Raw genomic sequence first — 21,949 nt, forward strand, 5'->3', positions numbered from 1 at the left:
AACTAAGAAACAGAACACGACATAAAACTGTATTTAATACTGTCTGTGGTTCTATTTTCAATTGATGATATCACTGTAAGTTCTTACTCATTTGCTTATTAGATTCAGAGAAACACATGATGGAAAAGACGCGTTCATTCATGTAGCCTTTGTCTGTGCTGGCAAAATCCCCTTTTAAAAACATATTCAGCAGCACTTGATCCAGATATATTGATTCACACATCAGTTAAATGTGTATGTTACCAGATGCAACCAAGAATTTCAGATTGTTTTGGTCTGTAGTTGGATTTTAACTAGAGAGTCTTGAAATAAAGACATTTGCGTCATGGCTCTTGCTAAAGATCAGGTACACTTCTTGCTACTCCATTAGCATCTTCCTTAAGCACTCTGATTTTCAGAGATACTCAAGAAAGACTAGTTTCATGGTGCCATGGAGTTTACATTATTGCCAGAGACAGGCTGTAACCCAGCCTGTGTCCTGGATGCATGTTGTTGATAAGACTGGAGCCCATGGTGTGTTCAGTGGGGTTGCTCATTCTGCGCTCCCAGACAATGAGAAGTCTTAGTGGCAGGTTTGAACCAAACCTTAGAGTAGATGTTCATGCTATATAACATTAGCTTACATGTACATTGGATTTTTTTTTGCCTATTTCTTCCCTTCTTTAACTGAACACATTTTAAGGGAAAGCAGTTAGAAATGATTAAGGTTCAGCATCAGGAATGTGTATACATGCATGTTTTTCCTTTGCTCAATGTATTATTTGCAGGAAAATGAGTGCTGCAGAAAGAATAGAAAATGTAATAATAACTGTCATAAATGGTATATGATACTCAGTCTCACAAGTGTAGCTTTGAATTAGAAATTCAAATATGTTTTGAGCTCCATTATAGAATTGGTGAGACTACATTTAATCTACGTGTGGTAACAAACTTCAGGAACTAGACAATTGGATTCTGCAGAGATCCTGAACTGCAGGCAGAAGGTCCCTGTTTGTTTCTGTGTGCTGTTGTGTGTGGGGTGGTGGGGGGCCCAGAAGCCTCTCGCAGCAGCGCCTGGGAGGCTCCCACTGGACAGATCATGCTTGTCTCCTGATAAGAAGACAGGGGGCTGTGAACTAATACTTGGTTTTCCAGTTACCTGTCTCATAGATAATAATTGGTTCAAAGTCAACTAAACTGGTTATCAGATTATTCTTTAAGTGGGTGCCAGAGGCAGTGCTAGGGTATTTGTGAGAGAGCAGTAGCCAAAGAAGAGGGACAAGGTAGACATCTAGAGAGACCGGTGAGGCTGGAAGTGAGAACCAAGGGTAATGAACGTAGGAGAGGATGCTAGAATTCTAAAAAAGTGTGTTAAATTTATTTCTGTTTGCTGCTTGCAGTTATAAGTCAACTTAGCTCTAATCAGCAAGAAATTGCCATTCAGTGGTTACAGGAAAGCCTGAATTGCTTTTCGTTACCTTTGAGCATTGGAACTTGAACACTGTTTTAACAAAGTTTCTTTTCCAGCATGAATGTCTAAGGTTGTTTATTTGGCTTGGTTTCAAGCAATCTTAAAGTACAAAAAGTTCTACTCTGTGAAACCAGAATAATGCTGACAGATCCGCTGTCAGAGTAAACTTCACTGTCAGAAGTAAAACTTCTTCTACTTGAGGTGGTGGAGTAACTGGCAGAGGTGGCCTGAGAGACAAATGGGGTGAGCACTTAGCCAGGGAGTTTCAGATCTGATACCTGCTGGCAGAAGAAAGGTAAGAACCAAGTTCAGTTCCAGAACGTGGAGGTAAATGTGCTGTAGCAGCCCTGGACTGCCTCCTCTTCCTTAGCCACAGCTCTTCCCTTCTGCTCCTCCTCGCCCTGCCTCATGTTGTCCCTTTGGCTGGTGACTCTGCCCTGCTTAAACCCACGATTACTCCTCTCCGCTAATTCCTTCTCTTCTCTCTTAGTACACATCTGTACCTCTCCCTTTTCATCTTCTGTCCTTGTTCTCCAAGCATGAACAAAACCAGGTTTTCCAGAACTATCCAAGTGTTGCATGAATTTTCATAGAAATGGCAAAAACATCTCTTTAATACCAAGATGAGTAATCTGACAGATTCAAGAACTCACTCCAAACACTGGGGTTTGGGAGTCCCCAACATACAAGCTTTTTGAAATATTGCTGACTTATATTTTCATTCCCTAATCTTGTTATCAGAAATGGATGAACTTTTATGACTGAAACTTTCTAATACTGTTCAAGCACTGCATAAATGGAAATTACAAGCACCTTAGCTGTAGGTGTTACTACAATAAATATAAATCCCCTATATACCCCCAGTACAGGAAAAAAAGTGTACCTGCCATTGTACAACCTCACACACACATACTCAATTTTGGTATTACTGGGAGTCACTGTTACCAGCTAAGCAACATAGAGGACTTAAATTCTGGACACCTGAGACTTAAGTCTAACTCCGTTACTAACCTTCTGACTGACCTCAGATCACTTGTTTCACATTTCCCAAGTCACTTCCCTGTGTCGAATTTCTCTACTTTTTAAAGAGCTGTGAATAAACTGCTTGACTGAAGTGTTACATGCTCATTCACTCATTCATTCATTCATTTATGTTTTCCTTCTTGAAAATATGGCACAATATAAGAGATGTGTGTTTCAGATAGCTGTACTGGCCTTGCTGTAAGAGGTTTTAATTTATCAAACCCAAACATTAATCCTGTAGTGGGGAAAAACACACATATGCACTGTCTTCAAAAGAATCCAGTCTGGCACAAAGCAGCTGACAATGTTTATAAATCTGTGCTGTTTCAAATGTTTTCCAGCTTCATTTTTTTCTCTAACCGCTAACACTTATCTTCAGCTGAGTTTTGAGCTAACACCTCCAGCTTGTCACAGCTCAGATCCCCCTGCGCGCTTTCAGTGAAGTGTTACCCTCCCTCTCATCACAGTTGTGTCGCTGGAGAAGGCAGTCAGGCACAAGGACTGAAGAGTCAGGAGGGGAGAACTGAGTTTGTTCCTCTAATTCCTGTACTGATTGGAAAGAATGACCTGGGCAAAGGCTTTCTTTTTTTCTCTAACTCCTGGGAATTCTCTTAAATCAACTTAAAAAGAAGTCTTGTTGCACTATACTGTCTTGTAGGTAATCCTTTTTTTCTGATTCTTCCTATTAGGCTGTGGTTTTACTTTGTATGTAAAACTGGTTTGGCTGTTAAGCCTGGATGTTTAGAAGACAGCTGATGGTTTGACTGCTAGTTTTAAAGCTAGAACTTCATCTCCCAGTTGACACAGGTGTTTTTTAAAATGAGAAGTGTGAGAAGGCTGCTGGGCTAACAGAGTGGTGTTCATGTTGCCTATATCCTAACACTGTGACTAGATGGAGCCCTGCTTATCACTTTGAATCTTGTGATTTGCATAAGAGACTTAAACAGGTTTGGTTTGTGTTAGTGTGGGGCATAGCTGCTATAGGGCTACCCATAGAAGAGTACAGTCTAGTTTACTTTCTTAGTGGTGTTTTGCTCTGCAAGCTTAATATCAGTAAGAAAAGTAATGCTTTAGGTACTTAACATAAGGCTAAGACAAGAAAAAAGGTGTGACCTCTACAGTTCTCAGAAAATCACTTTCTTATAAAGGGGGAGTTTTTGGTGGGTAAGGGAGGTTTTATGTACTGCAGATGAGCTGCATGTCTGTACCAGATTACACCGGATGGCACAATGCTTCCTCTGCCACTTGAGAGACTGAAGAATTCCATTCTGAGAACAGCAGTGCATTCCAGCCTTGTCATTAATGTGTGGGATTATCCACCAGGCATGTATGGACAGTGCGATGCATAAGCTTATGAGATACGCGCAAAGTGGAAGTCAAACTTCCGGCATTCTTGTGAGGCGTGATTAATTCTTGATTCATGCTGGACTGAGCAGAATAAAGGGGCCACAATCCTTACAGAAGTTATGCACTGAAGGTGGTGTACTGATCCCAACATCTATTGTTCATCAGCTCGCAACTGGAAGTTAGATATACACATTAGAAGTTAGTCAGATTTAGGCTTTTTTCACTCCAAACACTTCCTCGTGGAATAATGTTTATAGGTAAAGTTAAAGAGGGAAAGAAGAAGGTAAAAACTCTCTCTCACTGTAAGGCTGTGTTTATCCCAACCTATTTCTGAGCTCTGCAATGTATTCTGTTGCCAGGGATGTCAGTCAAGCAGCAAAAATTGAAGTTGATTTCTTTTGTGCAACAGCTGCAGAACCAGGAGATGCTGAGGGCAATGGTGAAGAAAGCAGAGCTGGAAATCAATGGCAAAATGATTGAAACAGTGAAGAGGCTTGAAGATCCTGTGCAGCGACAGCGCAACCTGGTGGAACAAGAAAGGCAGAAATACCTCAACGAGGAGGAAAAGATTGTAAAGAAGTTATGGTGGGTTGAGAAACCTCTTAGAATTTGCTGCTTTTGCCTGGCTTTTTCTTCCATAAAGTAGTAGTTTTAGTGCAAACTTTAGTTTGCTAAAACTTTAAACTCAAAACTAGTAGAACTTTAGTAAAACTGCACCTGTGTATGCTGTTTTAGCTGTGTTTCCTTGCACTCATATTGGCCGTAAAACTCTGTGTCATACAAATCACTGGTCCTGACTGGGAGTCCTAAGCACAATCCACTGGGTAAGTCCCATCAGTACAAAGAGTTTTAACCTCTCCAGAAATCCCCTGTAAAGGGACAGGTGACTGTAAGGACCACGACTACCTCCATCTTCTGAAAGCCTCCCCCTACCCTTCAGCTTTATCTATTACACTCTAGGGAAGGAGGACTGAAGTTTAATTGCAGTCAGCAATGCCTGCCTCCGTTTAAAATTTTCTCACTGGGAATTCCATACCCTTAACTGCAGATAAAAATGCTTTTCTTTTTTGTGTTTTTGTGTAAAGTCTCTTTGTAAGACTTTTTTTCCCCAAAATTTTGGCCTACCAAGATTGGTGGGATCCAGTTGTTTTAGTCCATGTTCAGAGTCAGCAGAAGGCAAGATGAAGCTGAAATCAATAAATAATTTAACTACTTCTAACACATTTGTAAGGTGCTATATAACTAATTATTTCTCATTACTGCATTTAGTTCACACTTGAAGAATTGCCCCATAACAGAGTGAAACTTTATAGTCGGGTTGTCATTGGGAATGATGATTGAAGAGCCATAGGAGTACAGTTATTGACAGCTAAAGGGAGTGAATCTTTCCTGTTGATTAGTGTGTTGTCAGATGAATAAGATTTGTTATTAAAATGATGCATCTGTAAAGGCAAATTTGAATGTTACTAAGGGAGTATATGATTTCTGTGAAGAAAAGTTTAATGTGTAGTAATAGCCCCTGGTGAATGTAATCCTGTCAGCTGGTTTGTAGTCTTAAATAACATTGTGGTGTAGTCTTAAGTAATTAGTTTCCTGTTCTTCACTTTATTCATGTGTACCTCATTGCCTGGTTTCTAGATTGTTTGTTCTCTGTGGAAAAGAGCAATTTGTGTGATGGCTGTTTATCGCATTGCCTCATAAAACGGTTGCTGAGTGAGGTCAAGTGCAGATGGCATTAGTTGTTAGAGCTTTTCATTTAGGATACGACTTTGATTGCAATATGGTTCTGTTTTATCAGTGTTTGGAATTTTTTCTGTCCACAGAGTTTCAGCTGCTTCCGTGCTACTTCATTTGTTAATGTTACAGGAAAGTGTCTTTCTTAGATCGTTCATAGGTTGTAAACATTAGTTCAACCCTTTTAGAGACATGCTAGAAACAAACACTAAATTGCAAACAGATTTTTTTTCATCAGTTTTCGCCAATGAGATTTCTTTGTCATGCATTTGCATGTTTGCAGGATCACAGCACAAAGGAAAAAACCCATCTGATAGCAATGCTTTCAGTTCAACAGCTGATGGCTGTTAAGAATGAAGAGCATGCGTTACAAAATTACACATCAAATATCACTGGCAGTGTTCAGAAAAAGGTTAACATTCTACGTAGGCGCTTTCACTTAAGCTGATCCCAGTGCCGATGTATAAACAAATGCAAAACAACAGAGCAAAAAAATTACCATTTCTTAGTCTTTCAACTGTTGCCCTTTTGACCTTTCCTAAATCATAGGACTAAATCATAGACTGGCTTCAAGCAAGACAAGGGTGCTTAAGGATTTCTGCAACACTTACAAAAGTATATTTACTACTCTGAAGTGGTAAATCTCAGCTTAAAAAGCTCTCCTTTCTGCAATTCTGAAGATTATTGCTGGGAAATAAAATAAAAATACTGGTGGTTTCATGTTGTAACCAGCAGAAATGTCAGTGTATGTTTTCTGTGGAGCAGCTATTCGTGATGGTGCCTACAAAAGCATGCCCACGTGTATCATAGCTGTAGCAGGATTACAGTTCAGAGATACCTAGTGAAATCTAAGGAACGCTATTAAATGTGTTTATTCACACTTCTAACAGTAAATACATACTCAGAATTAACTGGGTAGGGTTTTTTCTGTCTAGTCTTTTGATTCAACATTAGAGATGTCATATATGACACTTTTGGGGTTGTAGATGCTCGCCTTAAAATTTAGCAGACCAAGGACAACTTATGATGATGTGACACATCGACTAATGAATTATTTATGTTGTGAGGAGTATGTTACAGGTATGACTACTGTATGTTGCAGATCATTATAAGCATTTTAATAGAGGTGGTTTTATAAGCACAGTATTTAAATTGTAGCCACATCCAAGCTGTCTAATTGGATATGATCCATAGTAAGTTACAATTTATATTTTTGTTAGGATAAGTATCAGACTTCTTTTATAAGAATAACTGTGCTCAGTAGAAACAAAACTCCACTTAGCTGTCTTGGAGAGCCACTGATAGCAGACACTTGGGAAAGGATATAAGAACATGGCAAAATGCTCAGCGCGCGTCTCCTTGCTTTTAATGACTCGTAGCTCTCTTCCATGTCAGAGATAGTATCTTCATATGCAAAAACTATGCATGGTTTGTTTACTTTTCATGAACTTATGCATTTTTAAAAAATTATGTAAACTTGGTTGTGTAAAGCATCTAGGCACAATGAATTCTATAGAGTAATTCTTATTTGAGTAGAAAGAACTTCTTTTTGTTTGTTTTTGAATCTTTCATCTGTCAATCAATCCTCAAACTCTTAAATTATGCATGGCAGAATATTCACCCTCTCCATGCTAGTTGTGATGTTACAGATGCTCCCCGACTCTGTTTTCTGATCATGCCTTTTCCAGCCTCAAAAATTCTGGTCTGCTTAGTTACTTCTCTGTAGAAGCCATTCTATACATTTGGTCATCCTGCTGCCTTTCTGTATGCCCTTTTTACTCTCCTGTACATCTGTGAGGTGGGACTGGGGAGAGAGGAGAGCCCTGCAATGGCTGTATCTGAGGTAGGCACACCATGACTTCATGTTGTGGTGGGGTGATGATCCTCCTGTTCTCATGTTCCACGTGAGTTTTCCATTACAAATCCAACATCTCACTCATAAGGGATGATTATCAGTTCAAAATTCACTATTGTATTTGAGACTTTGTTGGCTTCAGGTTGGGTTGGATTTGTTTTTATTTTTCCTTTTCTCATGAGCATTACTTTACATTTATTAGGAGTTAATTTAATATTTGGGTTTTTTCCTGGTCAGTTATCATAGAATCACAGAATACCAGGATCATCCAGTCCAACTTTCTAGGCAAAAGCACAGTCTAGACAATATGGCCCAGCACTGTGTCCACATAAATCTTAAAAGTTTCCAGTGTTGGGGAATCCACAACTTCCATGGGGAGATTATTCCAATGGCTGATTGTTCTCATTGTGAAATTTTTTTCTCTTGTGTCCTATTGGAATTTCCCCAGAAGTAACTTGTACCCATTACCCCTCCTTTTTTCCATGTGACTTCATGAAAAAGGGAGCCTCCATCTTCTTTGTAGCCATCCTTTAAATACTGGAACATAGTGATAAGGTTTTCCCTAAGCCTTCTTTTCTCAAGGCTGAATAAACCCAATTCTCTCAGCTCTCCCTCATGTGGCAGGCTTCCCAGTTCTTTGATCATCTTTGTGGCCCTTCTCTTAGCATCAGATGGCCCATCTGCCGCCCTCTGCAGTCACCTTTCATTTTCATTCCCCTGAATATTTTAAGATCCTTTTGAGATTTTTTTTTAACTATACAATTCATCCTCTTTCCTAAATAATTTATCGTATGTTGAAAAGCACCAGCCCTAGCACCGATCCCTGTGGAACCCACCAGCAAACTGCATTCATTGAGGAAGTTGTTCATTGATCCCTTCCCTTTACTTCCAGCACTTTATCCATGAGAGAATTTCCTCTCTTGTCCCATGGCAACTTTGCTTTCTTGAAAGCTTTTGCTGAAATACCATGCTGAAAGCGTTTTGGGCTATAGCTTTTCCCATGCTTTTGTCGTTTCCTTGTGTATTTTTGAGACTTACCTTCTCTTTACACAAATCGCATTAATTCCTCCCTAACACAGCATATTTCCACTGGTCCACTAATTCTTTATTGTTTATTCTTTATTTTGGTATCTATCAATTACACCAGTCTGGGTGTCAGTCTCACTAGAGTATAGTTCCCTGGATAGCCCCATCCCCTTTTAAAAAATTTATTTGTATCATCTATGACACTTCCCACTACTCTGGTGCCAAAACAATTTTAATCAAGTTAGATGCTTAGCATTAATAGTTCGACTGTTTCACCCTTGAGTTGCTATTGAACTCCAGGGCAAATATCATCTGCCCTGGGTGATTTGTTACTATCAATTTTATTAGTTCACTTTGTGACCTGTTCTACTGATACTGCAGCCTGAGTCAGATCCTATGATGCTTTTTTGCCTAAAGAAAAATATCAGCATAAGAGTTTTGCTCAGTTGCCCTATGTAAAACATAGTTGCAGAAAAATGATTTATCTTGTATTAGCCTTCTGAAACTGCATTAAGGTGAGTGTCTTGTTAATTGGGTTTGCTCTGGCCAATCTATAAAGCCAAGTTGTTTCCCCAGTTACACAAAAGAAATGCTGGAGACCGCTGGATCTATTTCAAACTTTGGTTCCTGAGGGCTGAAGTTTCTTTTCCCTTGTTGTTGGCAACACGAGGCAGTGTAATGTGGTATCTCCCGAGTAATTTCAGGATCAGTTGTCTTGTTTGATAATACCACTGTATGGAATCAAAGGGGTTTATGATGACCCTTCCATTTCTGCTTGAAGAACAAGGGGAAAGAAAGCCATTGTCTGCTACCTGAAAGTCTTTCCTTTATCCCTGTATTTCCAACAATCATACACCTACCAAAATATCATAACATTGTTCTGTGTTTGTTCCTGTCTCTTCCTTCCACCCATGAGCAAATTTAAGCTTCTGGCCTTGACTTTTTTGTTGCCTAGTGGATGCCAATACCCAAGAAGCTGCTTTTCTAGTGTTGATCTACAAAGGGGGGTGGGTGAGTACCCTGTGATTCCCAAAGTAGCACTGCCGAGCCTCAGTGCCTGTGTTGGGGCATTAAGAGTAGGGAAGATGGCATGACTTCAAAGCACCATTCCAGAGGGCAGGAGCCTTTGCACCGTAGTGAGTGACAGAAAGCCAAATTCTTTTTCCAGCTCCTTCCTAGACCATATCTGTGCCCTTTTATTGCAAAGGCAGACAGACATAGAGACAGCAGATATCTACATTATCGGAGCCTCTTCCACTGGAAAAATACCCCAAGAAACGTTCCCTTGCTGCCATCGTGTGGTCCCTTGGATTGTTTCCTGCAAGTATGCTTGTGCTAGTGAAAATCGTGACAGCCAGTCCTTCTCAAGAGAGAGTCTTTGGGAGAAGTGGTCTTAAAATGGGAACAGGATCATTTACCTCCATTTGTTTGTGATTTGTTCAGAAGTAACTTATGATTCTTAATTCAAAATTGTTTTATAGTTTCTAAAGTTCTTAGTCTTTGGATTGAAATGAACTCTCTGCTGTGTGCATTTGATGATGTTCAGATCCTGATACTGTATCTGTTTCTCTGTATATCAGAAGTACTATTGTATTGCCATTTATTGTTCTGTGTGACTGTGCTTGCACTTTAAATTGACCTAAATGTGGAATGGCGCTGCAAGGGATTTTCTCCTTTTTATGCTGTTACTGGCCACCTACTCCTCTCCTTCCCTCCTCATGTTGCCTATCCATGGAGATGGAGCTAGGAAGTGATCTGGCTGAGAATAAGTATTTTTCTGCTGGATTTGTGTGGCAGTGCTGGCACAAGGGAAATGTGAGACGTGTTTGGTGCAGAAAACAGTCTTCCCCTACCCCTTTTCAGGCAATCACCCTGTATCTTGGTTCTGTTACAGCCATTGCAAAACTACTACCTGAGTGGATGCAAGAAATGAAGCCCAAAATTAGGTTAAAATGAGTAGCCATTTTGTCAGTTCAGAGTTTGTGTTGAATGGTTTTCTATCATACAATTAAACTGCTTCTCAGAATATTACTGTTAGTGAATTTGGTATCTTAATAGAGGTGGATTTCTCTTAGAATAAATATGTAAGAGATGATCCGTTTTAGGTATTCACCTGGGTGTTTGTATAGTTGCACATAATACATTTCAGGCTTTTTTGAGAAAATTTTAAGCTTCCGTGTGGAAACTCCAGCTAAAGCAATGTGGCCTCAACCTTAAATGGAAAAAAAATGGCTCCTCCCCCCCAAAAAAAATAAAGTTTATGTGTCTGAAGGATTGTGAAAATGTATGTGAAGTATGAAAGCACTGGAAAAAATATTGGGAAAGGTGATGAAGAGGCACCAGAGGGAGCCAAAGGAAGCACAGGACAGCACTGGCTGGAGAAAACATCTGAAGTGATTCATTCTTGAATCCAAATGCTGAATGAGAGCTGCACACAATGCATAGTTGCTGTTTCGGTCTGACTGTTTGTGGAAACAGGACCCTGTATTCTGTCCATCAGGACCTGATAAACAGGGTTGCACCAAGGGGCCGTCAGTGCCAGTTTTTGAGTTGTTAATTCACTGTTGGGCATTCCTTTGAATGTCATCACCAATGAGAAAATGCAAGGTGCAAACCAGTACCGGATGTAGCGGTACAGTGTGTCTGTACTCTTCTCGGATTCGCATCCCCAGAGGGCTGTCTCTTAGATGTGTTTCACCACTCCACCTGCCCTTTGTAGCGCAGCTGCCCTGAGGTCAATATGCTCTGCACATCTGCAGCCTGTCACAGAAATCAATGGCTTGGGCTAGTTACAAGCCTGTTCCTACGCTGTGACTGTGAGTGTCCAGCACCCTCACCTCCCTACATGGGTACCCAGCTGTGTTTTCAGCCTGTGGTGTCAGATTATAAGATGCCACAGTTGAAGTTTCTGGTTTAGTTTAGTCTATTCATTTACATATATTTGATTGTAATGTGAAAGTCCTGCTTACATTTTATGTCCGCTGTTTTTGTTTTGCCAGTGAGCTGGAGGCATTTGTTGAAGACCTGAAGAGAGACTCCACTGCTTCCAGCAAGACAGTTACACTGAAAGATGTTGAAGATGGAGCCTTTCTTTTGCGTCAAGTGGGAGAAGCTGTTGCTACCCTGAAGGGTATGTACTTTTCATTTTTACTTTTCATTCTTTTCTTTTAACCACAGTGGCTGCGAACAGTTTTGCCTTTAATCTGGGGACGTTAACTTTCACTTCCTAAAAGATTTAAAGTTGGGCATGAGGAGCTTGTTGCAGGGCCCCTGGAGAGAGGTAGACACTCAACTCTTTAACATTCAGCCCATCATCTGTTTCTCCCCAGGGCTTTTATAATTTCCTGTTGAGCTTCACAGTTATTGTCTTTGCAGGAGATTTCCCAACATTGCAGAATAAAATGCGTGCAATCCTGCGGATTGAGGTAGAAGCCGTGAGGTTCCTAAAGGAAGAACCACACAAGCTAGACAGCTTGCTGAAACGTGTGCGCAGCATGACCGATATCCTTACCATGCTCAGGAGGTGATTTTTTTTTTTTTTCTTCAAAACTAAAAACTTTCCTCGAGCAGGGCTGGAGCAGCTTTCGGGTTTGTGTTCTCCCCCTGTCCCCAGGCAATTTTGAGAGATGCAACTTGCGTGCGGTATTTTATAAATTCTTCCTTGAACCCTCTCAAGGGAAATCAAATTAGCCTTTTCTGTGCTCTCTGCAGTGGTTCTGTTCTGACCAACAGCCCTAGTAGTTGAGGTCTTGTGATTGAAACTAGCTCCCTCTGAACTCCACAATTCCAGATTTGGGAAGTACCTCGTTGAGAAAGCTGACAGAGTGGCATCAGTCCCATATCTGAGCTAATTAACTGTAGGTATTTGCAGCAATCTAAGCTAATAGAAATATTTTCTGACACTGAAACATGCATCCCCAAAATCTAACAGTAAGAAATAAAACAGGAAAAGATTCTAAGTGGAGAAAGATATCCTAAAACTTCTGAAAGAAAGAAGTATTTTTCAATATGCTTATGAATTCATACAAATTCTTTATTGTATTTTCTGCAAGAAAGATGTGTTAGAGAAAGTTGAAATATTAGAGAACATTTCTGTCCACTAAGTGCCAGTGTTTAGCTATGTTTGTCAGAAAATATGAGCAGCAAATGACTGCTGATTTATATGAAGCAATAGGCATTGGATTTAATTCCTACTCAACACTAGTGAATCAGGCCAGACTGTCAGTGCTGGTGATCTCAATTTTACTTCAATTATAAGAAAATGTAAGTCATAAGCCTGTTGTTGTGACCATTATTCTAAGGCATGTCATTCCATATATCCTGGAGCATATGTAAAATGGATTTGCCAGTACTGGCAGATGGATAAAATGGTTTATGTAAGAGGTCTTCTAAGAGCTGTCACTTATTTTTCCATGGAGATAAACATTTATATCCTTTCATATTAGTTTCCTTTTCTTAAAAATGACTACAGTTATTTCCTGTCTCACCCTGTTTGGGAAAAAAACCAATAAGCTATGCATGCCAAAGCTTTTCCAAAAGTAGTTTTTTGCAGCAAAATTACGTATTAAGCCTCATAAAGTCTGTTTCAGTAATGGAAAAACTGATGGCATTTGATGGCTAGCTACACTCTGAAGCTCAGCTATTTCACAGCTAGCTGCCAGAAATAGTTGACTTGTTACATCCTCAGCTCATTCTACCCCAAATTCTTGACAGACAGGACTTTCCTGAAGTATCATTTGAAGGCTTTGTTTTGGCAATATGCCAAACTGCTCCTTCACATTCTGTGTAACTACCACTTTCTGTGCTAAGAGTTCAGGAACATCTTGTTTAGCTAGTTACAGTGGATAGAATTTAAGTCAACTGATATCCATTCTCCCCCTAAAATCAACCCACTGCAACTCATGGTTTGGTCAAAAAGTGCCAGTACATCCATGAAGGTCTGTAAACATTTTAAAAGGCAAAGCCATCCTAATTAGAGTGGCCTCTTTAAAAGGCTGAGTCCCTGACTCTGAGAGAAAGCTATAAAATCACCCCACTGAGAGCATCAGGAAGCAAAAAACACCGTTTTGATGTTTTTGATATAAGTGCTTTTCCCTTGCAAAAGTTTATCGTCAAGTATTGTTGATGACTGGCGTGTATCTAACCACATGCCATGCTGTTGTGTTCAATTTGGCTGGGCAGACACGTTACAGAAGGACTGCTGAGGGGTGTGGATCCATCCCAAGCCGTGCAATACTCTGCTATGGAAAAGGCCACTGCAGCTGACCCTCTGAAAAACCAGGAGGAGCTCAAGCACACCCAGGGACACACACAGCAAAACCTCACAGCAATCACGTCAGAGTCCCAGGTGTCATCAGTCAAATCAGAAGTTGTCCCTTTCTCAACAATGACGGTCCATCATGTGCAGAGCTCACCTGTTGTCATCCATCAGTCTCAGCACTCATCAGCCCTGGTCAACCATGCCCAAGGTTCACCCACTGCAACCAGCCACAGTGAAGGTGTGCCAGCGGGAGGCCACCTCTCAGCCACCCCACCAGTCCCCCCGCAAGAGCCTGCAGCAGGATCCCAGCCCACACAAGCCACGCCAGCACCACAGGTCTCTGTCAATGGCAACACCATGCAAAGTCTTTTCATTGAGGAAATTCACAGTGCAAGTACCAGAAACCGAGCTATATCAATTGAGGTACAGTGTATTCTACTCAAACAGTTGTCCTCTCTTTGGGTCTTTGCTCTCAGTCTCACTCTTGAGACTCCAGGTGGGATTTTCCAAATGCATTCTGGGGATTTATATGCTTAACGCCCAACTACACCGTGCACTTCTGAAGATACCCTCTGATTTTAAGTGCAACAGGATAATAACATGTAACCAAAATGAGTAACTGTGCTTTTAAAATAAATTTTATTTAAAAAAAAAAAATGTAAAAATTCTTTTTTAAATACCTTATTTTTGAACAATAGCATATGATTCTCTGGCAACACTTGCATCCGTGGATTTCATTCACTCTTTAAATCTCCATGTCCCTCATTATGGAGAGGTAAAAGTGAAAGAGTGTGAAGTTCCAGTGGTTTCACGCAGAGATATTGAGAAAACCCACACGTGAACTCTCACATCTTATTACAGACATGCACTTTATCACCAGTGTGATGCAGTAGGACGGTGACCCAGATTTAAATTTTGCCTTTGTTCCTTTAGTGAGCAGTGGCCACTGTCAGTCTGTTGTGTGTCTCTGCCACGTCTAGCACAATGGAAGTCAGAAAGAGTGTACAATTAGTGTTAATATATTTCCTCTAGTTGCTGACTAGAATCTATCCATAGCGACCTATAATGTTTACACTTGGATTTTTTTTAAAGTAAGTGATCATGGCAGAAATCAGAGCAGTAAATAGGTGCTTTACTGTTTTTGTCTAGAAAGCTGAAAAGAAATGGGAAGAGAAAAGACAAAACCTCGATCACTATAACGGAAAGGAATTTGAAAAGCTCTTGGAAGAGGCCCAGGCCAATATAATGAAATCAATTCCTAACCTGGAGATGCCTCCCCAACCCCCTAAAGGGGATGCAGTGGAAAAGCTAGAAGTCTCAGGTAAGGTTTGCTAGAGTAAATGGTGCTAAAGAATTGCATATCTTGAAAAGAGAGGTTATTCTTCCTACTTTCTAGAATGGTTTTAGTTTACAGATTTCTGTGTTCTCAATCATATCTGTGAGTATGTCCCTGAGGAATAATGCATGTCCTCTGGAAATAAAGACTCCTCATGAGCAGGAGGGTAAGAGTACAGCTTGCTTTTGACAGAGATGAGAGTATCTGTATTCTATACTATATCTATATCTAGTATGCTGTGTTCGATTTTGCACTTAGAAGTTTAGCATTACAGAGAGCTCTGGAAAGAACCACAAAGAGTTTGATCTTACCATCAGAAACCTAAAAAGCTCTTTTTGTAGACATATTTGTTATCAAAAGGAGATCAAGACATGCCTGAGGTTTCTGAGGGTAAGGAGGCCTTTTCACTTTGGAGAATGTGTTCCAGCAAGTTCCAGCAATTGGAAGCTGAAGCTACAAAAAGCCACATTAAAAATTAGCTGTCAAATTTTAACATTTAGAGTAACTAATCACTGAAGATGAATTATGAACATATGGAATTTTCTGCCACTTCAAATTGTTAAGGAATACTATGTTTCTTTCTGAACGGCTGCTCAGGCGTAAGTTTTGTGCATGATGCAAGACCTGCTTAAAGAAATCCTTGACCTATATTAAGTGGAAAGTCAGACTATTTGATCTTAATGATCCTTGCTAACTTCGTATTCTTAAACTATAAATACAACCAATATTTTGGGTGAGTCCCTCAGAGGTCTGAAAATGACCTGTGATGCTACACAGCTGAGTTGTCTTGGGGAAGTGGACAGATATATAGGAATGAATGAGCATGACTTTCACAGTAAGTGTTCTGGCTGTCCACAACAATGATATATATCTACTGAGTTTCAAGTTGAACGTGAGTCAGACTGACCCTGTAGGAAAAAAAGGCAGCGTCATAATGAGATGAACAGGAATATCTACAAGACACATGAATATGGTCAGCATATTCAGCTCAGCCCTGACACAGAAATACCCAAACTCAATGTTTTGGACTTCAAGGAAGACTGAACAAACAGGAAGCAGTCAAGAGGGCAGTGATGATAATGAGCAGAGCTCTAAAAAAGCACAATCTCTGGAGAACAGAACAAGGAAGAGTTGGTTTTGTTTAGCATGAGGAAGCAAAGGCTGAGGAAGGACAGAGCAATCTCTGAATTGCTTTAAAAATGTGCTTTGTGTGGGTAGAACAGCAGTAGAAGTTGGCAATTGCAACCAGGAATATCCAGGTTAGGTATTAGGGAAAAAACTCATAATGCTAAGGAAAGTGAAGCACTGAAGAAGGCTATATGAGGTAATGAGGAGGATGTAAGTTCCCCATCACCAGATAGAATGGCTTAGAGTAGCATTGATCAAGAATTATCTAGGCAGACCTACTTTGTGGCAGCAGCATGTTGGGGTGTCCTTCCAGTCCTATTTCTTTCACAATTTAACATACAAATCCACGTCTGAATTTCTTCAAAGTTCAAGGAACAGAGAAGATGCCTCAGCCAAACCTTGGATTTACCTCATTAGCCAAACGTGAGTCAGCTACAAAATTCTTACCCAGATACTTAAGCAATAGTCCATCCAGCTCAGCAGCTGGTCTCTGACAGAGGTGATGGGTGATACTGTCTGTGGGCATTACTCTTACTCTCCTGCTCATGAGGAGTCTTTATTTTCAGAGGACAGACTCTCTCGGTTGCAATAGGAAGAAATTTGTGTTCAGCTGGTTATCCACACTGGCATTTGCAAACTGCTACAGAACCTGGCTGCCTTCTGCAGTCTGCTAGCAGTCCCCCAAGCACCTCCCTCCCAGGCTCCTTTCACTTGTCCTTCTCTAACTCCACTGTGTCCTTCTGGAGCTGTGGAGACCAGAGCTGCACACTGCACTCAAGGTGTTGGCATGCCGAGGTTGTAAATAGCTGCAAAACGATGCCCTGGGGCTTGTGTACACAAATTCATATAGAATTTGGGAGAGTGTTTTCAGATGCAGCATTTTGTTCTGGGTGCACCTTTAGCACTGACAAGTTGTGGCTCCTTGGATGTTTCACAACATACATGTTTAAAATAAATCTGTTGAGCCTTATAAAATAATTTTAGAATTCTGGCACCGTTCAGTGAGGTTACTGGCTATCAACACAATTATCTTGTATAATGTGTGGCATAAATAGGAAATGTCAGTGCAAATAAATACCATATGGGTGCACTGAGCTGTGACATCTTAAAAAGTGCAGACCACAATAACAGAGAAGTTTTGTAACTCGCATAGTTAACTAATCCACTTCTAGAATACAACTTTGCACAGTGTGTAGCCAGCAGATTTAAGGAGAAATTTGATGAGATTGAGACATTTGCCTTCTGTTGTGCATAATGAATCCTGTAATAGTAACATAAATAAGGGAACAGCAAAACTTTTCCTTAATATCTGATTAAATACCTCACATGCCACCCAACTCCTCTGATTCAACATGAAAATTCCAATATCAGTCTGCCATAGACTAGATAACTGAGCAACATAAGGAAAGAGAGACCACCTGCCTACTAATATAGTGCACACAACATTTTGGGCATAAATTAGCAGAGCCCTCTTTTGGCTTTGCTGCAGAAGCCAGATAGATCACGTTGCCAGAATATGTTGTCTGAGCCATTCTCCGCACAGAACCCAATTAAGAAATTCTTGTGCTCCCTGCAAAACACAAAACAAAGTAAAATTACACACTTTACACAGTTTTGCAGATGAGATGGTAAATACTTCTTTAATGTCTTGACTCTAACTTGTCTTTGTTATCAAGATTGTTCAGTGAAAAACATGGGGATTGTCTCTACTGTGTACATTAGAAATTGGGCTCCTTCATCTCTCTTTGTGCCTTCATATGTGAGAGTGCCCTGATTTTTGCAAGTGAGTGATCAGTAGCTTCTATTAAAGGCAGTTTGCTTATTTGACTACAAAGGCTGCCTCAAGGCAGGCATTCTTATTTTGATATTGTCTTAGGACATGTTGGATTATTTTCGTGCAAGTACAATTTTTTATGGTGGGGGAAATTCATTCCAGTCTGGCTGTGCCTGTTAAAGAATGCCCCAGTTCAGTGAAGTGGCTGGAGAAGAACAACTCCCATTTTGTTCACAGAAATTCTAAGCCCTTTGGCACCAAAGAAGGTTCCATAGAGTAGTGGTTTAGATGATGGTTAGCCTCCGACTGAGTGAATAGTACTTGTCCATTTACTCTTCCCTATGTAAATATGCTAGAACTCAGCCATAAGAAAAAAAAAGTATTAGAATAAGGTCTTTTCCTCAGTTTTTTTCCTCCAAAGCTTTTTTTCCTTCTCATTTAGACTGGGGAAATAAAATTGTTTAGTAAAGAAAATAGAAATCCAGCTTTGAAGTTTTGCATCTTGCCTAGCGTTGTTGCATTGACTCTGAGCAAACCCCATCACGACCTCTCCTTAACGACTCCAATTAAGGGACGCTAGGGGATTACCCTTTGATAGCCTGTGTACTTGCCACTCCCTGACAATTTCTTTTGCATGGGTTTCTGCTTTTTATTTCACATTTTGAAGATGGAGATGGATGAATGTCTCACAAATGTGAAAGAGATGGTAGCAATCATTTTGTCTTTGTGCCTTCATCCAGCCTTGCTCTTACTAAGTGTGAGAAAAACTTTGGTGTTCTTGCAGTCAGAGCTACTAGCAGTTTGAGGGCAATGGGTTGAGCCCATTAAAAGGAGTAGGGATTTGCACAGGCCCCACATCATAGTCTGCTAAACACCATCTGAGAGAATTATTCTGTTTTTACAGCAGCAGTTCATCTGATGTTACAAAAAAACTTAGTAGTGCGTATTGACCAAAGAAGTGGTCTAATGTAAAGTGCACCTGGAAATTCAGTCTTGTTGCAATCCTGTGAGTGAGTGCCCAGATAAGCAGGGAGGGAGCAATACAACAGAGCATTTCTTTAAGCTTAAGCAGTTTCAAAGAACATTTGAGCTAAGAAGGGAACAAAGATGAAGCCGGGTCAGACAAGGGCTCCATCCAGCCCCAGGGCCCAGCCGGCACATCGGAGGAGCCTGCCACAGCCCCAGGAGCAAGCAGTTATGCAGTAACTTGCCCAGAGGGAATACATAGCCCTGAACAGCTGGGTAATCCCAAAAGCAGAAGGTTTTATCTTTCTGGGTTATATTTATTCCAGCTGTTTATATAACACTGAGTAGCTGCAGAAAGATCGTTCTTTCACTCTTGAAAATAAACACTGTAAACAGCAGTGTGAATATGGTGCCTGTTGCCATGTGGCCAGAAACACATAGGGACAGGTCATGAGCAATGTAATGCTGCTGCTGGGAAAAATGCCATCCAGTGACGGTGGGGAAGAGGAAGTGGCAGCTGGGTGGAGAAGCATCATGACGGGGAAGACTTCTAGAATCATAGAATGGTTCGGGTTGGAAGGGACCTTAAAGATCATCAAGTTCCAACCCCCCTGCCGTGGGCAGGGACACCTTCCACTAGATCAGGTTGCCCAAAGCCCCATCCAGCCTGGCCTTGAACACTTCCAGGGATGGGGCATCCACAACTTCTCTGGGCAACCTGTTCTAGTGCCTCACCACCCTCACAGTAAATAATTTCTTCCTAATACCTAATCTAATTCTCCCCTCTTTCAGTTTAAAACCATTACTCCTCGTCCCATCACTCCACTCCCTGATCAAGAGTCCCTCCCCATCCCTCCTATAGGCCCCCTTTAGGCTGCCATAAGGTTTTCTCGGAGCCTTCTCTTCTCCAGGCTGAACAACCCCAACTCTCTCAGCCTGTCTTCATAGGAGAGGTGCTCCAGCCTCTGATCATTTTCGTGGCCTTCCGCTGGACACATTCCAACAGGTCCATGTCCTTCTTGTGCTGAGGGCTCCAGAGCTGGACGCAGACAACTTCTCTTGGAAGACTCCTCAGAAAGCAAGGGCTGGATCTGCTCAGCTATTGGATTTGATATTTGAATCTTCATTGGTTAGCAAAATACACATATAGGGTTCTTATATGATAATTCAAAGGCAAACTTGTGCATTCCTGGAATAGTTGGTAGTAAGTAAAGTGAAAACAAATGCTGTCTTAGAAGGGAAGCAAGTTCGGTCCCTGCTCAGGGGTGAAAGGACTCATTGAACTGGAGAGGTGGGATCTCCAGAGCAGCGTTTACATTTTCCTTCTCAGCCTTTGCCTGAACTTAGCTAGTTTTGTCCCACTATAAGGTAAGATGGACAAAACTGTTCAGCTCCTCTCCTAGCACCTTGCCAGCAGCACCTCCCAGGCAGAACAGAAATGTGTGCTGGTTGCTTCAGAATTGTTGAGAATGACAAGAAGCCTCCAGGTTTGGTGTCTTGCCACATCATTGGCCACACTTTCAAAGGAGGCTACAGGGGGCACTATCTGTAACCAGGTGCCCAGCTGAACCTGCACCTCACATGCTTTTTTACAAGTGATTGATTTGCAGATATGTGCTGTGCTGTCACACTTGTACACCAAGGGCTGAAACCCAGCCACAGTGACGTGGGGGACAAGAGTTTTGCTGAAAATTTCTGGATGAAGTGACATGGTTTCTCTGTGCACGTGCAGCACTATCTGCTTTTGTTCAAGGCATTTCCACTTGAATCCCAAAGGTGTTTCTATTCATATATATTCAGGAACAGGACCTTTTAAGACATATTTTTTTTCCTTTCCAGTTGAGTCAGGGATGCAGATACCTTTTTTCCCTCCTTCACCAATGCTCACTTTGTGGCACTCTGTTTACTTGCAGAAGACATTCCTGATGGAGAACAGGATAATGACAAACTGACCAAGTCTCCACCTCCTCCACCTCCGCGGCGCAGTTACCTGCCAGGTTCAGGACTAACCACAACAAGATCAGGAGATGTCATCTATGCCAGAAAAGAGGCTGCTGCTGTCAAGGTTTGATGATTCAGACTCTAGGCAATTAGACTGTTGATGAGTGACTGGCACAGAGAAACGTTCCCAGGCTTGGGCTGTGCCTATAAACCACAAAATAAGTTGAGACAGAGCTACGTTCTGGAGAGCTACTGAAACTGCTTACCAGGAAACACTACTGCTAGGCCAAATGAACAAGTAAGGATTGATCAGTTCTGTTTACAGGAGTCTTGCTGCTCTTATCTCCTAGCAGTGTAGAAGGCAAGTCACACGCTGCTTTCATTTAGGATGGTAAGAAGATTAAAAATAAAAAAACCCACGCCTTACACAGAGGGGGAAGATCAGCTCAGATTTGAGAGCATTTTTACAGAAATGTTGCAAGTTAGTTTCCTTCGGCTTCCTTTCCCCATCTGTTCTGTTCCCTGAAGGAAGTGGAGGGAAGTACAGTTTTTAATCCGTGAACATGCTATCACATCAGCAGTGTTGGTTGCCTTTGAACTGATGGAGTAGCAGTCTCCTTAAAAAGGAAGAGGGACCTTGCAACAGGGCAATTGCAGTAATGTTGAATGTTCTGTGTTTGCTTTGCATCAGGAGGGCTCAACCGTATTGTCTGTCTGTGCTTTCTTATCCCCCTGTAGGAATGCAGTGAAGATGCTGGGCAAATAGCACAATCCAAAGCCACTAAAGAGGATCAGGCATTGTCTCGGAGCACAGGGCATGCCGTAGTATCAGCTGCAAAAGATGAAGAGGAAGAGGAAGGAGATAAAATAATGGCAGAATTACAGGTATGCCCTTCGGGTTGCACATGAAAACCGCTGTGCCCAATATCAGTTCTAGGGCCTCGGCACAATTTACAGCTCAGAACATGAAGGAGAGTAGGTCTGCCAGTTTCACCCGGTCCTGCTTTATTGCACTGGGTGGTACACGTTTTGTAAGCACCACCCAAATTTTGTTCAAGAGATCTGGAGCTGAGAGACTGGTTGAGGATGCAGGGGTTACCACTGGAGAA

The 21,949-nt window shown here is 41.3% G+C and overlaps 1 protein-coding gene across 5 annotated transcripts in view; it reads left to right on the forward strand.

Annotated features, from left to right (window-relative positions):
- KIAA1217 (KIAA1217 ortholog) overlaps positions 1-21,949 on the forward strand; it is a 179,808-nt gene that overhangs the window by 147,508 nt on the left and 10,351 nt on the right. For 4 of the 5 annotated variants that reach the window (XM_074157756.1, XM_074157757.1, XM_074157758.1 and 1 more), the window contains 7 exons: positions 4,230-4,405; positions 11,435-11,565; positions 11,811-11,958; positions 13,617-14,118; positions 14,845-15,016; positions 20,813-20,964; positions 21,579-21,725. In XM_074157756.1, coding sequence (XP_074013857.1) covers positions 4,230-4,405; positions 11,435-11,565; positions 11,811-11,958; positions 13,617-14,118; positions 14,845-15,016; positions 20,813-20,964; positions 21,579-21,725 — 1,428 coding nt within the window. The remainder of the gene's footprint in view (positions 1-4,229; positions 4,406-11,434; positions 11,566-11,810; positions 11,959-13,616; positions 14,119-14,844; positions 15,017-20,812; positions 20,965-21,578; positions 21,726-21,949) is intronic. The other variant, XM_074157759.1, reaches the window with a different exon arrangement.

Source organism: Numenius arquata, chromosome 12, assembly GCF_964106895.1.
Source record: "Numenius arquata chromosome 12, bNumArq3.hap1.1, whole genome shotgun sequence".
Lineage (NCBI taxonomy): Eukaryota > Metazoa > Chordata > Aves > Charadriiformes > Scolopacidae > Numenius > Numenius arquata.